The sequence below is a fragment of the Chrysemys picta genome, chromosome 7 (genome assembly GCF_011386835.1).
Source record: "Chrysemys picta bellii isolate R12L10 chromosome 7, ASM1138683v2, whole genome shotgun sequence".
Taxonomy (NCBI): domain Eukaryota; kingdom Metazoa; phylum Chordata; order Testudines; family Emydidae; genus Chrysemys; species Chrysemys picta.
The window spans coordinates 7,295,119-7,313,205 of NC_088797.1; the positions used below are offsets into that span (position 1 = coordinate 7,295,119).

At 41.3% G+C, this 18,087-nt stretch overlaps 1 protein-coding gene across 1 annotated transcript in view; it reads left to right on the plus strand.

The window, feature by feature from the left end:
• The first annotated feature begins 11,506 nt into the window (after positions 1-11,506).
• LOC101950129 (monocarboxylate transporter 2-like) overlaps positions 11,507-18,087 on the plus strand; it is a 67,519-nt gene continuing 60,938 nt past the window's right edge. Inside the window, exons 1-2 of the mRNA XM_005297817.5 lie at positions 11,507-11,794; positions 14,166-14,425. Of these exons, the coding sequence (XP_005297874.1) occupies positions 14,209-14,425 (217 nt within the window). The 5' untranslated portion in view covers positions 11,507-11,794; positions 14,166-14,208. The remainder of the gene's footprint in view (positions 11,795-14,165; positions 14,426-18,087) is intronic.

The window sequence follows — 18,087 nt, forward strand, 5'->3', positions numbered from 1 at the left end:
GCTTACTAAAACCTATTCTTTTCACAGCAGGGGATTTTTAACCCAAGAGACAATAGAACTGAAGCACCACTGCACAGAAACGTAGGTATATCTGCCAGTGCCCTATAGTCATCAGCTTTCTCTGAATGTTTTTTGTTCTCTGTACTTGCTTGGCTGTGGAGTTCATGGCTATTTCCAAAGGATATCAAAGGAGCTATGAACAAAATTGGCTATAGGGTCATTCAGAGGAGAGGTTTCTATAAATGCCTGTAAATTTTCAGCCAGTGCAGTGGTCACTAATTGGGTATCTAGGAGACACTTTTGGTTAAGAATAGTAAAGGAGATACCCCGGTGAAACTGTGGCAAGCCGCTCCTGCAATGGACCAACCCCTTCCCTCAAAAAAATGCACATTATTTGGTTTTCTTGTTCCCTCCCCAAAAAAGACAAGACAAAACTCCCTAGAGGAAAACTGAATTTTCACGATGAGACCCAGATGTTCCTTAAGTCCTTATGGAAAAAGAGAATATCAGAGAAAGGACCTTCCTCATTTTCCCCCCCCCCTCCCCAAATAAAATATCTCAACTCTGGATGAGATTCAAAAGAGGAAAAGTGAGCAGAACATGGGTTGAGTGCCCAATCTCAGAAAAGGGATTCTTTAGTGGCTCGCCCATGTCCATCTCTCTCAGAGAGCTTTCAAGCAATGAGAGCAGGTTATTCTATTTCCTGTAGCACTCAAGAATTTCCTCCTTGCCACAAGTTTCAATGGGAGCAGGGTTAGGCTAGTGCTACTATCCTCAAGCTTTTTAAAATCCAGTTAGAAAACCTGCCGCACAACATATAGGACCGAACGCATTTCTTGTTACAAATAAATAAAAATTACCCAGTTGACGAAGTTGCATTGGAACAATCTGCTATGGATGGACTTATGAAAGTTCAGCTAACTTTACACAGTCAGGCTGCGTTTTGAAAATGTAACACTCCTGAAATGTTTCACATGGTTCAAACGTTAAGGGCTAGATTGTGTCCCTTATGTCAAACCTTGAGCAGAAGATGGTATGGCTCTCTCAGAGGAGAAGTACAGGGAAGATTGATTGTGGCTCAGGCCTGCTTTTTGAGCTGGTGCAGCAGGGGAGGTTGGGCCATGGTCTCTTTCTCCACCCCTACCCAAAGCAGAAGTGAGCAGTGCCCACAGTACTGGGACTGCTATTGTGTCCTGCCCTGGAGGAAATGCTCCAGAAGATAGGAAGCTTCTTGTACATCCTTCCACAGCTAAGAGCAGTATGTAGTTTGGCCCTAATCTCATAATCTGAGTAGAGCAAATGGAAAAAGCAGGCACCTAGCTAGACCTTCTTCCTATCATTTAATCTGATGAATGGACTCTGAAGTGATAAAAGGACAAGGGCTCATTTAGTGCCCTAAGCGTTAGAGCAGCCCAGCAAAGATAACATAGTACTTAGAATCCACCCACCAGAATAGTACCAACTAAATCCAGAAAGGAATATTTCTGGTTTATAGCGACAATTTGTGATCTCTGCTCTCCAACTCATTTACTTTTGCCGAATGCTGTCAGTGCACATTCTAAACATACTGGACCTACCCAATTAATAAAGAAAATCCCAAGACTGAGTTTTCCAGAAACTTCATGCATATTGGTAGGATTAACTTGCTAGATTTTACCAAAGAATTGACAGTCTAACCTAAACTGACACAGCAGAACAATTACATTATCAAAGAAATATGTTCATATATTGAATTAGGGTTGGATAACTTCTGCAATAAAGCTTTTAATAAATATTTTTAAATTTTTCAACTAATTCAGATGGTCTCTATTCATGCTGTGTTAGTGGTGGATTTCTGCAAATATGCTAATGCACAAGTTTACTGGCAGGAATGTGTCATGAACAGAAAATTGTGCATTAATCTTGAGAGAATGTTACAGTAAAATACATTTTATGTTGTATGTACTCCAAAACCCTGATTTTCAGAGTTACTTTCCTCCACATAGGCGGGGTGGGAAGTACGTCATAGCAAAACTAACCAATACAGCTCCAATTTCAAATATTCAAAGTAGAAATATTTCCAGTGTTGGAATTTCAATGAAATCATGAAATTTGAAATAATGAAAAGGGGAAATATTTCAATGTCAGTTTTGCAAATTTTCACCCTCTATATTTGCCAACCTACTATAAAACTGATCTAACTTTTTTGCTTTGTGAATTAAAAAAAAACAAAACTTTTTTTTCCTGAACACTGTTCTCAATGAACTGCATGCCAACAAGCCAGAGTACAAGAACTGCTTGTGGAAAATCTGAATAATTTAGAAGGAATGCATATAACAAACATAGAAATACGTTCTGCTTCAACATTTTGTGTACAGAAACAGGAAGAATGTGTCTAATCATTATAAATTATTTGCTCAGTTCTGTTTAGAGTATGCATCCAAAAACCAAACTAAGTAATGCACCTTCTTTGGAGGACTCTAAATGAGAAAGCCAGATAAAAGCAGACCTATAAGTCTCTGGAAAAAGTCTCTGGCCACTCTTCTTGTTTAACCTTTTCTTACCATTATGCTCCTTTCAGCAATCACTCAAAATATCTTGTGTGGCCAAGTAATGCAGATTGTATCCAATATGTATGTGTAAAGCACTCCTTCATGGGTGCTCTGCAAAGTTTGAACCTGGAACATTTGGATGCAAAAATACAAGCTTCTAACGCATAAGCCCACTGAGCAACTTCATTAGCTGATGGCAATAATAGCCACTAGAAGAGAATTTAACTCCACTTTACCCATGTGTTATGTACACACATTAGAAAAATAGTACAAATATTTATATTTAATAAATGAAAGATCCTAGCTGGTACAAGTTGTAAGGCACCAGCCTGGAATGGCACAGAGCCAAAGACGCTTTAAACCTGGTGTGTGTGAGCAAAGAAGAAACAACATTTTTGGCAGCAAAAGGCCAGCAATGCAGAAGCTGCTTAATTCTAAAAGTCTAAAGGAATTTCACCTTTCGCTAGGCCAGTAAGATTTACAAAAACATTATTTCTAAAGGGTTTAATCTCAGGAGAAACAGATCCTATGAACTCTTTCCCCTGTGCCCACAATCCCTTGAGCAGACAGATTTCAATACAGTCAAAAATACACAGGACGAAATGTGTGTTGTGCATCATCTCAAATTGTCACTTGCTACTTATCACAGCACAACATTCTGGGATTAGCACTCTGAAAGAGAGAGCCAGTTCTCCAGGTCATCTGCCCATCCAGTCTGTCAGTCCAGGAGGCTTTGTAAATCCAGCTTTGGAACACTAGCTATAAATAAATAAATAAGATGGGAAATTCTAAAGTAGGATGAATTGCTCATGGAGATACCATTTAATTTACAACTAATACACAGGGATAAATGTTCAGACGTTGTATGCCAGCTGCCAATATTTTAAAACGGAGTTGGGCATCCAGTCCAACTTCCAGAGTGCTAGTAAGGTTCCTGTAGCAGATGCAAATTGGAAGGTAACAGGTAGGTTTACACACTTATTGTGATCCACCCAGAAACAAGCTATTGCTGGGATGATGGGAAGTAGCATGGGCTAGTGCATGGGGCTGGGATTCAGGAGACCTGGTTCTGTTCCCACTGACTAGTTGTGTGACTGTGGGCAAATCACTTCCTCTCTGTTTCCCTTCCCACCCATTGCCTGTCTTGCCAGTTTAGACTGCTCTTCAGGGCAGGGACTGACTCTCACTGTGTGTTTGTATAGGGCCAGGCACAGTTGTGCACCGGCTATTAGCAATGTGGTTCGCACCTTGAATTTTTTGCCTCCATATCTATCTAAAGTGCTTGTGTGACCCTCTGTTACCACAGCATCTTGGTGTCTCACCGTCTTTAATGAATTTACCTTTGTGGTACCCTTGTGAGGTAGGAAATATTATCCGTGTTCTATAAATGGGGAACTGAGACACAGATAGGCTAACTGGATTGTTCAAGGTCAAACAGGAGATCTGTGGTGGTGCACCCTAAGCCCCTTTCCCTCTGTCTATATACTCTACTACAGTACTTCAAAGAGATGCCTTTAAAAAAACAAATAGTTTGGCCTCACTTTTAACCAGTGGAAGATTTGTTTCCATGCTAACAGGAATAATATTAGTTGGCATTTTGCCTCTACAAAGCTCTTCTGTAGTTGTTGGGGGAAAAGAACAAGAAGAATTTATTAAAACTAGGTTGTAAAGGGAAAGGTGGCTAATGGCTTTTAATCTCCAGTGTGCGGTGTTTTGTTCCTATGTTGTTTTGGATGGATATAGAAATCATTACCGGCCAGAATGTTTATAATCTTAAATTAGGTCAGATTTTGGCTTGAACTACTTGAATGTTCCTTTAAGTTCCTTCATGATAGCTGGTCCAGTCAAAAAGGGAGCTACTAGAACTTTGGAAGGCAAATGTTGGGAATCAACCAAATAGAGGAGTATTTCTTCTTCAATGCTGAAACATAGCGTCTCGATGCATTACGGATGGTGTCAGATCTCTGTAGAATTTCTTAAGTGTCCAACTTAAATGGAATATTCCTATTTGGTGCAGTTTAATTCTCACCAGCTTGGACAATGAAATCATATTGACCTGCCTATCATCAGCTTTATTTTCTTGGGCCTCACTACCCTGCTGCAGTGTTTGGATTACAAACACTTCAGGGGAATGTTTTAAATACCCAAAATGGAGTTTTACAAGATAAGTAGTATGGAAACGTTCCTACTAAAATTGGGTTGTACAAAACTCTTCTATGAAAGTGTGCACCTGCATTACCTGACATTGATCTTTAAATACTCCTAAACAAGAGGTGTGTGTGTGTGTGTGTGTGTGTGTGTGTGTGTTAAATTCTCCCCAACATGTGAGCTCTCTGCATCACTATCCCCATATTAAGGGTGAAATTCACCCCTGAGCAAAGAGCCTGCACCAAGCCTATGACCCTCTTCAGTCCTCCTTAAACCATTAAAGCACTGTTTACATAGGATAAAAGTGATGCATAGATCTTGTGCTGGCCCTCTACCCAGGAGTGAAATTCACCATAAAGGCTTGAAGAAGGCTTAGCTATGCAGAGGGATTGAATATCAGCATGTGGCTGGACTAGATGACCTCTTGAGGTCCCTTCCAGCCCTACATTTCTATGGGTCCTCTAAAGGGTAAATTTTGCTTGCAGGCTGGGGGGGAAGCAGAAGGAGAAAAGAATGTTAAGAAACAAATCCTGAAGAAAGAGAGAGATCACTGATATGTGTAGAGGGGGAACAACAGAAAGACAGTCTAGCTAATCTATTAACATCCAAGGAGGTGAGAGCGTGAAATAACTGAGGTTCCATGTCGTTTTTGTGGAATACTGCTTCTTTCTGTTCAATTGGTGCCTCTGTATGGAGTTTATTGGCCCACTGTAGTGTTTTAGGTACCTAGCTGGACCCAGATTCACTAGATCCACTCAAGTTTTGTAGCTCTTTTCTACATCATATAATTGTAATTGTAATACTATCAATATGCTGGCAACTTTCACCATCTGTCTTTTTTGTTCATCAGGTTATTTATTGCCCTCCTGCAAATGGCTAGAAAACACGTTGTTCCTTGTGTCTGGATCTTCTACCAGTGCCCTCTTTTTCTGGGCCGAACTTGCATCTTAACATGAATATCCTAACTTCCTAACTGTCAGGGTGGTTCAGCACTGGAACAAATTGCCTAGGCATGTTGTGGAATCTCCGTCATTGGAGGTTTTTAAGAACAGGTTAGAAAACACCTGTCAGGAATGGTCTAGTTATTTCATAGTCCTTCCCTGAGTGCAGGGGACTGGATTAAATGACCTACTGAGTTCCCTTCCACTCCTACACTTCTATGAGTCTATGCCTGAAGGTAGTTATGAGTAAGAAGGAAAGTTTCAGCTCAAAAAGGAAAATGTTTGGAGTAGAATTGAGCAAATTCAGCACTTCCATCTGATGGGAAAATCTAGCATTTCAACATTTGTTTTATCCCAACTTGGGACAAAACGTTGACATTTCAAAATTTCTCACAGAAAGGAAATTTGGAAAGCTTTTGGTTTGGAAATGTTTACATTTTTCATTTTGGCATTTTTGATCAAAGTAAAATGTTGACATTCCTGAAAATTTAAATGTTTTGGTCTGGTTGGTTGAAATGACCCAGAGGATTTCATTCAAATCATTTCAACATTAAACTGCATTTTCCTGTTGGGCCTTATGGAATTTTAGTTCAGGAGCCTGATGCCCTCTTTCTCTCTTTTGGGCCTGACTCCCTGACTGGAATACATCTCCCATGATGCACCACACAGAGCTTGGTCATAAGGCAATCTACATTGCATTATGGGAGCTGTAGACCTCCAGGGACCTCAACCCATTGGAGAAAAATGGGAGCCTGAATGACAAATCCCATAAGGAAAAGCACTGATAGGGAAATGCAGTTCACTGTTTTGTTGAACTGATTCAAAACAATATGTTGCAGATCTGTTCAACCAAGCAAAATAGTCTGATTGAACCAACCCAAAGTGAAATATTCAGAAAATCAAATTTTGGGGGGGCAAAACTGATATTTCCCCATGGAAAATTTTGATTTGGTGCAAATTGTGCATTTTCCATCAGCAAATCATTGTGATGGAAAATTCCCAACCAGCTCTAGTTTTACTCATGTGGAAACAGTGTGTGAGGACCACAGACAGCTGGCTGAGCCAAGACAAACAGAAAAAGAAAGAGCTCCTCTAAAGGTGTTTCAGTGGACATTGGGTGGAGTTTTGATCACTACGCACTACTCCTGGGAGAATCAACTAAGGGTGGGATTTAAAAAACAACAACCCAACATTGGCCAAACTTTGCTTCTATTGAAGCCTGTAGGCACTTTACCATAGATTTCAGTGGAATCAGAGATAGACATATACTGATACAGAGTACTTATATGAATTGAGATCCAAACTGCCTTCCTCGGTCTAGGCTTCCGTCTACACTACGGGATTATGCTGGCAGAACTATGGTGCTGTAGTTATGATGCTATAGTCCCTGCAGATATGGCCTGAATGCTTTTCAAAATATCACCCTTATTTTTTTCCAATAAACTTGATGCTCAGTTTTCTAACCCAAACAATTTGTAGATGCCGTAGACTGTTGAGGAAATTCACCTAGCTATCAAGTACACACATTTAATAATAAATCTAGAACTATGCTAATGGTTCCAGGCCTTTAGGACAGATCCCACCTCGCTGTTCCAGCTACTCCTTATGTTATATGTTGAGACTAGTTTGTTAGGCTGTCTGTGGACAACCCAAAATTCTGAAATGTGAAGTTTATGATCCCTTCCCCTAATGTTTCTGAACCGTGGTCAGTAGTTCACTGACTGTAGAGCACTTGCTGATGGATCACAGAGAGCTGTCTTGTGGTGTGGTACTAGCTGTTTCTCCTTTCCAGCTATTAAACTGAATTAAAAGAATCTAAAAATATATATTTTTTTTACTTTTCCATTTTAGCTATTGGAACCACTGCCAATGTGTGTAGGCGAAAAGCTGTGAGATCATGTTTTTAGTGTAAAGTACATTCTCATTTAACTTCAATCAGTTTCTCTTTTCTCTTTGCTATATTAAGTGTATTCTGGTCTTTGTGTATTAAATTTGGTTAATGAAGCATGTTACATAGATGACCTTACATCTACAAGACAATGGACAACACTGAGATACTCATCCCAAACGCATCGCTAAACTCATCCATTTCATCCTCACCCATAACAGTTTTACAGCCAACAGCAAATACTTTGTCCAAATTATGGAAATAGTCAGGGGTACTAAGATGGATCCCCACTATGCAAACATTTTCATGGACCATCTTGAGGAAGAATTTCTGGACAAATGTACCACATAACCAATGATATACCTGAGATGCATCAATGATATTTTCATCCACTGGACAGATGATCTAAACTCCTGCCTACATTTCCACCACAACCACTACCCAGCCATCAAACTCTCTCTAGAACATGCCTGAACCAGCATCAGCTTCCTGGACACCATGATCAGTTTCAACAATGGAACCCTACAAACATCTATATACAAGAAATCCCTGGATCACCACATTCCCCTTTACAGATCCAGTAGCCACCCCAAACAGCCAAATAAATCAGTTATCTACAGCCAGACACTCAGATACCACAGAATATGTTCTGAGGAGAAAGTCGAGAATACACACTTTAACACACTCAAAACCAAACAGGGACACTCCCCAGAGAAGTAGATTGTATTAAAGCTAGCCCTTCTGAATGGCAGGGGCCAGCAGATATGTCCATGGGCATTGGAATGTTGGTCACATGTCCACACCTTTATTATAACCTTTAAAAATCAAGCAAGATGCCTGCTAAAGGCAACCTATCCTGGCATAATTACCCATTGTTGAAAATGAGCACCATTATCATTATCACTTTGCTTCTCTCGGATTATATAACCTTTGGGATACATTTATGAATATGGTGATGTTTATAATAACCAATGCCTTATTCTAATTTGGCTTGAATTGTGAAGAATAGCCATTGGCACCATACTATAATATGGGGACATGCAATAAGAAATGCACATACCATAATGCCACAGCTAGCAAAACCCTTAAGAGATTTCACTGTGGGAGAGAACACAGTCATTCCAAACCTCTGGCCTTGGAGCTGGATTTCAGAAAGAAAGACATGCCAAGAGTACTAAAATTTAGTGAAAAATAATTATCAGAAAAGACAATGTGCAAAATTCCCCCCTTATGTGAAAAATCAGGAGAATGGGAAGTTTTGACTAGAGAAAATTTTCTGTATCAGAGTAATTTGTTTATTTTTGGATCAAGAACACATGACGCAAGCATGGTTTCACCAATTCTTCCCAGAATACTTTGTGCCACAGTGATCAGACCTGGCCATGGTAAGAGACTGTGGGTTTGCAAATGCTAATCTCCCAGACCTTGAAATTATAACGCACCATTGAAAATCCTGCATTGTGTGACTGTGACAATTTTTGTCAGAAGACCATAAGTTAGTGCTGCTTTGGTGTGGTGATGAACCACTGACCCATGATTATTACTTAGGCAGAACACCAAATTCTCTAGTACTAATTCCAACAAATAAAACGCCAGCTGTGTATGCTAGCACTTTTTTTCTGGTTATGATCAGGTTGGGGCAGCCGAAAGATCTCTAAGGAAGTGTGTTCTGAACATGGCCTTGTGATGGGGTGTCCACACAGGACTGGAAGGGGTTAAGGTGGTCAGGTAAGGGTGACCAGATGTCCCAATTTTATAGGGACAGTCCCGATATTTGGGGATTTTTCTTATATAGGTTCCAATTACCCCCACCCCCGTCCCGATTTTCCACGCTTGCTATCTGGTCACACTAGTCAGGTAGGCCTATTAACTCCACAGGCTGCACCTGGAGGAAGAGCCAGGGAGCAGGGAATTGGTCGGAAGCTGGCCTGTAAAGCCAGGAAGCTGGCAACAGAGAGGGCTGCTGCTGGGAAAGGACAGTCACTCGTTGGGAAGAGTGTTTGGAGACAGCAGAGGTGGGAGGTTGCAGTCATTCACTGGGAAGAGGGAGGAGGCATGTAGGCTGTTACTCTATTACAGAACGCAGGTTGCCCTAGACCAGGGATAGGCAACCTATGGCACGGGTGCCAAAGGCGGCACGTGAGCTGATATTTCAGTGGCACTCACGCTGCCCGAGTCCTGGCCACCGGTCCGGGGGGCTCTGCATTTTAATTTAATTTTAAAGGAAGCTTCTTAAACATTTTAAAAACCTTATTTACTTTACATACAACAACAGTTTAGTTATATATTATAGACTTATAGAAAGAGACCTTCTAAAAACGTTCAAATGTATTACTGGCACGCGAAACCTTAAATGAGAGTGAATAAATGAAGACTTGGCACACCACTTCTGAAAGGTTGCCGACCCCTGGCCTAGACCTATTCAGTAATTCCAGGTGAGCGTGAAAATGATTTAATTGTTATTGTCAGACAAAATATTCACTCTCCCAGGGGGGCCCTACATGAGTTTTTTCAGCATTTTGTTTTTCAGCAATACTGAAGTACAAACGATACTGAAAACCCATATGCACCTTGATGCTGCAGAACACTTAAGCATATGCTTAACTTTAAGTCCCATTGAAGTTCAACATGTGTGCAAATGCTTTGCTGAATTGGAACCTCAGCTTACAAGAGTTGAAAGTGCTTAGCACCTCCCAGGATCAGGCTCTTATCGAAGGAAGGTCTGTGAGGAACAATACACTGAGGGGTGAAGCAGCAATAGCGGTGACTGTTCAGAGCAGGAGAACATCCAATTTTGCACTATAAAACAGGAGGGACAGTAAGTAACATGGATGATGTATGTATTGCATATATAGTATTGATTCATTTCTGCATTATCACTGATTATAGTCTTAAAAATAACACATTGAAACTACTTTATCAAGAGCATGTACCTTTCACATCCTTTAATTGCTAGATATCTTATCACTATAACACACTCTCAGGATGTTGGGTTATGCTGGTACCATCTCTCAGCCAGCCAGCCTCATACCAGATAATATATCTATGGTGTGACTGACACTATCCCAACCTGGCATGTGCCCATCCTTAGGGTCTGCTCAGACAACGTTTGCCTAGGCATAGCTCTTAGTGTGAGGTGGGGTGGAACAAGGCATACCACATCAGGAGCTGTGTGTTCTCATTACCAGGCTAGAAGCAATAATTCTGCTGTTAGGAAAACTTAATTGAAAGGGAAGTGGAGCATTTATAGCAGAATGTTTGTAAAAACTATTGCCACAGAAATTCTTATTGAAAAAGAATTGATTTTTTTTCATATTTATTTTGAATCCTATGAATCAAAATGTCATTAAAATAAGCGTTAGAAGAAAACCAGCTTGCTGTGCCTTTTAGGAGCCAATCCAGTCCCCTTCTCTCTCGAGAGAGAAAGATATTTAATTGACGGGAAAGACCCTCAGCTGGTATAAATTGACCTAGCTGTATTCTCCCTGAAATATTTTTCTTTGAGGGATAAGCTAAACTTCCCCAATTCTTTTTTCTTGCCACTTTACTGAACACCGTTTACTCTCCCGTTCTGCAGGGTGGTCAGCTCTCAGTTAGATACAGGATGACGTTCCGATCTACTTCCTCTGAAGACACAATTTTCCTTTAGTTTTACTCCCTTTGTTGCAAACATAAGAAAAACATACAGCTGTGCTGAGGCAAGAAATGGCAGTCCACCTTCATTCTCCCGCCTTACTGGGGAACTGGTCTTTCCCATCAATTAAATACCTTTATCTCAAGAGAAAGCGACTGGGGTGGCTCCTAAAAGGCACAGGGAGGTGATTTTCTTCTAACTCTTATTTTATTTGAGTGATTGGGGAGCGTGGTAAGAATGTTAACGATGCAATATCCCCTCTGGTTTGCCTCGCTCCTGGACATAAGCTGATATTCTGGCAAGAGTCAGGCATATGCCAAGGGCTGGCCACCAGGAACTTTCAGTCAGCTCTCCAGAAATTGTCAGCTGTTTGCTGGAGATCCTGTGGAAGTCAGTAGCTAGGAGAGTCAGATCCTCACTCCCATGCGGCGTTGGGGAGACGGGCACCCTGCGGGGCCAATCACCTGCTGCTTATGCAATGGAATTATTCTTTTAAGCCGGGATAACCTGAAATCATGAGGCTTTCCCCTCCCATCTGAAAACCGTACAATGAAGCATTTACCCTAACGAGAGGGCAAGCTTTGTTTTTTTTCCCTCTCTGGAGGGGAAGCTCGACTGCAGTAAGAACAGCTCCTAGAAACCAGCTTCTAAGGTAAGTCACCTCCGTAACGTTTCCAGCACCGCTTAGTGTAGGAAGAAGTTCTGGGCTCCCCTTATCCTTCAACTCCATGCCCATGTATCTCTGAGCTGCCAAACTCTCCTGGGGCTCTGAGCCCCATTTTCAAGACCCAACCCCCCAGGAGTGCCCATTATTTAGCCCAAGAGACCTTTGAGGAGGTGGGTCTTTAAATCTATAGAATGAAATCAGGTAGGGGACTGGGGAAGGTTCTTGGGAGAATCTGTACATTGGAGTGGGGAGGCAGAGATGCTGTATGAGAAGAAGAAAAACAGGACTACCCCTAAGACTCCCTGTTCTGTGATTCTGTGCCATTGTTAAATGACAGCCCCCATCTCTTTGCTGCCAAAAACTTTAGAGACCACCTATCTGAGACTCTCAAACTTCTGTGGACGTAAATGGGGGCCCTGACACCAAAGAGGGGCCACCAGCTCCTAGCCCCTCCAAGTCTCAGATGACCCAACTTCCCATTCCCGAATTGTGGTGCATACTGATCCCTGAGACCCTCAAACTCAGGGGTATTTATTTATAACACTGCTAAGCTTCAGGGACCCCATACCTTACTCCTCAGGCCTGACATCTGACCCCCTTCCCACCAGACTTGCTCCTCTAGCCCTTTCCCAGGTAGTTCTCATTTCCAAGCCTTTCCTCATACACCTCCCATCTTTGAGCTTCTGTCCCCAAGAGCCAACAGCCTGGCTGGTGCTGCGATAGCTATAAAGTGCAGAGAACCTCCAAGGTTCAGCATCACTCTCCAGTCTCCTCAAAGACCCACACCATCACTTTCTTCCCTCCTGAGATCCTCTCCCCAAGTCAGGGATCTGCATCAGTACCCCTCCCCCCCACAGCGTGATACAAACCCCATCAGGGTTCTAGCATTCCACTACAAAAGACTCCTGGAGATGCTTCCAGACAAATGCAGGAGACACACTTCATAGGAGAGTGAAATGAAATGGCAGTGTGTGTATGACTAAGCAATGGCCTTTTAACACAGGCAACGGAAGCAGCAAGAGAGAGAGTAATGTTGGGACACAAATTTGCATTCTGGAATAGAGTCATAGAGTTTAAGGCCAGAAAGGATCACCAGATCATCTAGTCTGACCTTCTGTACATCACAGGCCACACTAAACCCAATAATCAAAATGAGACTAAAGTATTACAGCCCTAAGGAGACTAGACTATTGTGCGCCATAGACAGAGAATAGGAGGGACTGAGGTGTCCCAATGTCCAACGTTCCCACAATGGCGATGGCCATCACCCACACACTGCAGAGGAAACTGGAAAAAACCCCAAGGTCACTGCCAGTCAGACCTGGAAGAAAATTCCTTCATGATCCCATATATTATGATCAGTTAGACTCTGAGCATATGAGCAAGAGAATGTTGTGAAGGCCAAGACTATAACAGGGTCCAAGAAAGAACTAGATAAGTTCATGGAGGATAGGTCCATCCATGGCTATTAGCCAGGATGGGTAGGGTAGGTGTCCCTATGTGTCTGTTTGCCAGAGGCTGGGAATGAGCGACAGGGAATGGATCACTTGATGATTACCTGTTCTGTTCATTCCCTCTGGGGCACCTGGCATTGGCTGCTGTGAGAAAACAGGATATTGGGCTAGCTGGATTGTTGGTCTGACCCAGTGTGGCCATTCTTGTGTTCTTATGTATTACTGCTCCATTTAGACAAGTACTTACATGTAAGTAACTATTTCCAGTGTTTTTCTGGTGTTCATTGGATAAACATGGATTTCATTTTTTAAATTTTGTATCGGGAGTGTCTTATCAGTGTTTATTGGATAAAACCTAAAATCAGAAGACCTACATTATTTTAAGTGACAGATTTGTTTTTCCTCAAATTTTTATCACAAACATTTTGAAGGGACAAAATAGATATTATTCTTTAAGATAAGATGTTAACTAAATAAAATATCTGTGCTCCTTAGGAAGCATTTTGCAAGCTAGATCACATAAATGGTGATTATTGCAAACTAATGGAAAAGTAATCTTAGTCCTCAGAATCAGATGATCGATTATTCTCAATGGGGAATTTGCCTCCTGCACTGAAGACTGATGTCATTCCACCACTTAGCTCTGAATATCTGTATACATCTTACCACTAGCTGACTGTAAAAAGTTAGAAACTCTCAGGCCATCACATTGGAATAGTGTCTTGATGTTTTAAGAGGCGGTTGTGGCAGGGTTATGGCATGGGTGACTTGAGAGACTCTGGCATTTATTACATATGAACTATCAGTTTTATGTGTGTTCTGATTGCACTTAGTACACAAGTCCATAAAGTTTAGGGCTAAATATGAACTGCTAATTTGTAGGTATGCACTTTGTTTTTCAGGACTCCCAGAGACCCGCTTTCTTGGCTGGAATCTAGGTTAGCTATGTCTCCCCCAGCTAACACAGACCTAGGCTATACCCCTCCTGATGGTGGATGGGGATGGGCAGTGGTATTTGGAGCTTCCATCTCTGTCGGATTTGCATATTCCTTCCCTAAAGCTTTCACAGTCTATTTCAAAGAACTCCGGATGGTTTTTAATGTATCCTACAGCCAGATTGCATGGGTGACTTCCATCATGTGTGCAACTACCTACGGGGGAGGTGAGTGAAACTAGAGTGCTGGCTTTCTTTGGGTCAGGAAGGGAATCTCTCTGCTTAAAAACTGGGTGGGGAAAAATGTTATCCTCTAAAAAGTTTTGGGGAGGCTTAAACTGAAACTCTGGTTTTCTAGAGGCTGTCCTTTAACAACATAAAGTGTTACCATGACACTTTAGAGAATATTGATAAACTTTTACATTAGGAAATGTTTTGGTGATGAAATCAGTATATAAATGATATTGCCAGTTCACATGGTTTTATTCCAAGTCTTGTTATATTTAGGGTGAAATCCTGGCCTCATTGAAGTCAGTAGGAGTTCTCAACAAGCAAGTTTAATAAAAGTACCATTTTAAATGGGAAAGGATGACTTTTTTGCAAGCCTTTACTCAAACGTCTTGATTGAATGACTGTTTTTTCACAAGGGGAAGTTTTCTGCACCATATTTTCCTGGCATTTATTATGAACACCTAAATGTGTTTTTATATAAAATCCATTTTATTCATTTGGGACTAGATCCTGTGAAGTGCTGTGCACCCCTCAAGTTCCACTCAGATCAGTGACTGGGAAAATTGAGTTTTAAAAAATGAAAGTAAATCTTCAAAATGGTTGAATTATTATTGACAAAGCCCTGGCTGGGATGATTTAGTTGGGGATCGGTCCTGCTTTGAGCAAGGGGGTTGGACTAGATGATCTCCTGAAGTCCCTTCCAACCCTCATATTCTATGATTCTATGATTATTTTTTAAATTTTTAATAAAAATAAAGCAGGATCATATCAAGGGAAAGGTGTGTGCAATCACTGCACATGGGTAATTTCTGTTGCTATTGTTTTGTATTTAACGATGAATACAACTGATTGAAAAAAGAAACTGGAAAAATTTCAGTCATTTTTGTCTCAAACGGGCTTATTTTTGTGTTTTAAAATTGTAAAACTTTTTTTAAAAATTGAAATTTTAGATACATTTCAAATTGTCATTACTGCAATTTTATTTTTCCTCTTTTTTACACCACATACACTATTTTTATTATTTGTATTAGTCTAGCACCTAGGAACCCCATATAATCTGCAGGGTGGGTTTTCTCTTCTTTACTCTCTGCTCCTCAAACTTTTCAAAATGTCCTCAACTTTGGAAAAGTTAGAGGGGCAAAAGAGAAAATGAGAAAGGGGGTGGGGAGCTTGGTGCTCACTAGTGTTCATTCTACTGTATTTAATAGCAAAGGGGTGGGGAGGATAATGAAGAAAGCAAAGGGTGAAAACAAATTTCAAAATACCAAACGTCCAAAATTTGGGGGTCTTATGGAGTTTAATTTTTTGGTCAAACATTTTTTAAGGAAACTTTTTCACAAGTTTCAATTTTGAAAGGCCATTTTTCATAAACTATTTTTCAATGGAAAATTTTGACCAACTCTATCAGAGTATTTCTTGCTTAAGTCATAGGAAAGTTCAGACTGAAATTTAGGGTGACCAGACAGCAGGTATGAAAAATCAGGACAGAGGCTGGGGGTTATAGGAGCCTATATAAGAAAAATCTCCAAATATTGGGACTGTCCCTATAAAATCGGGACATCTGGTCACCCTACTGAGATTATAAAAGTTTCCATGTGGGTGTAGACACACAACTTTCATTACTTACAGTGAGAATTGTGTGGGAAAATCTCCTTTGGAAATCACAACTTCAGTTTTTAACACAGCAAATTCTGAGCTAACTATGCATAGAAAAACATCTTAATTATTTTTAGAAGGAAAAGTTAAATATTTTTTTCACACTTGGCTAATTCCAAAATGGCTTAACAGACATGGCTCAAATTTTCTGGATGAAAGCCAGGCTCTACTGAAGTCAGTGGGCGTTCTGACATTGACTTCAATTGAAATCATAGTTCCTCCTCTCTTCTCAAACATTCGCCTTTAACATGAGCGCTAGAAGCATAGAAAGTGTCATCCCAAAGAGATGAAGCAGAGGCTAAGAGCCTAATGTAATTTTTAGAAACCAGTTCCGTGCCTGTGATCACTATAATAAGAATGTTGTCATAGTAGCTTCCAACCATGTTAAGGGAGTGCCTGGCAAAAGGTGCTTGAAAGAAAGGGTATGTCTATCCCGCAGTTCGGAGTGAGCATCCCAGCCTGCAAAGGTGGAATTGCACTAGCTTGCCTCAATTTAGCAGTCTGAACTGCTCCAGCTGAGACTTGAGTTAGCCCCCTGAGCTTAGAGCCAGAAGATCTGGTGGGCTCAAGAGTAGACAAACCCCTTCTTGAAAAGACTGTGGCATTTTTAGGGCCATTCCATTGACCCAAGGCTGCAGAGAGCTTGAACTAGCACTACCCTCGGGACCAAAATCCTCATCTTTTCTGTTCGAACAGGGTACAATGGAAGGAACAAAAGTGTCAAAAGACAGTTCAATGACACTGAAGAGCAATCCAGGTAGGACCTTGAAAGTTAATAGTAAAACCTTATGCTTGATCTGGCGGACAACATCCAATGAGTACAAAGAGCAAAGCAGTGGGGAAAACGTAAGCAAACAGACCATCTCTACCCTCGGTAACATCAAGCTACCGCATTCTGTACCAGAGCTCAGGGGTCCGATCCCCTTTCAGACAGCCATGTCTTTTCTGCACAGCGCTAGTCCAAAGCAAACCAGGCCATGGCTGATGTGCAGTCTCTAGGCATTTAATGCCGCGATCATCACTGTCCTATCTGAGCCTTTACTGTGTCCTAAAGATAAACGCAATAAAGGATCTCTGCTTCCTTCCTCAATTAGTTAGAACAAGTGACTAGAGCTGGGTGGGAAAAGTTTTCCCTTCCCTCCCTTTGTTCTTTCAAAGATTTTTCCTGTTCTGCACTGAGCTGAAACCAAGCCCTTCAGAAATTTTTCAAGGTAAAGACACCCAGACTCGTCAGTGTCCTGACCATCAGGCTACTCAGCTGGGTGTGGGGGACCCAGGCTTAAGTCCTGGCTCTAAAACAGCCAGAAGAGGGACTTGAACCTGGTACCCCATGTCCCAGCTGAGTGCCCCGAGCCATCAGGTTCTAAAGTCAATCTGTCTCTTTTTCAGTTTCTCCAGTTGAAGGATTTCCACTTTGTAGACATTAATTGAGCTAGAGAAAGAGCAAGATATTGACTCACAATTTAAGTTAAACTGGTACAACTTTCTCTTATGTCGACAAGATCTTTAGAATCCTTTGCACCTGTTTCTTCCACTACTGGCTGGTCCAGGACTTAGGGACACCCTGTGTGGTGACACTATGCAACACAAGCTGTGTTTAGTTAGGCATAGTCTTCACTACTAAAAATGGCATGGCTTTTGCCTTAGGGTAACTGACCTGTGCAAGCTATTCTGAGGTAAAAACAGAGTGATAACAAGGCCCTTAGTTTTACCATAGGGTAAATTAGGCAAGGTCAGCACTCTAATCCTGCCCTAGTTTACCTCGCAATAAAACTAAAATGCCTGATTTCACCTCGTTTACCTCATGGTAACACTGAAGTGCCTTGTCTTCACGTGTTTTTAACTCAGACTAGCTCACATGTGTTCGCTACCCAGAGGTAAAAACATAACTTTTCTTGGTAGTGAAGAGAAGGCCTTAGTCTGGGAGCAAAAAACCATGGACTGGGAATGACAGGGATATCATAGATTCATAGAATTTAAGCCAGAAGGGACCATCAGCATCA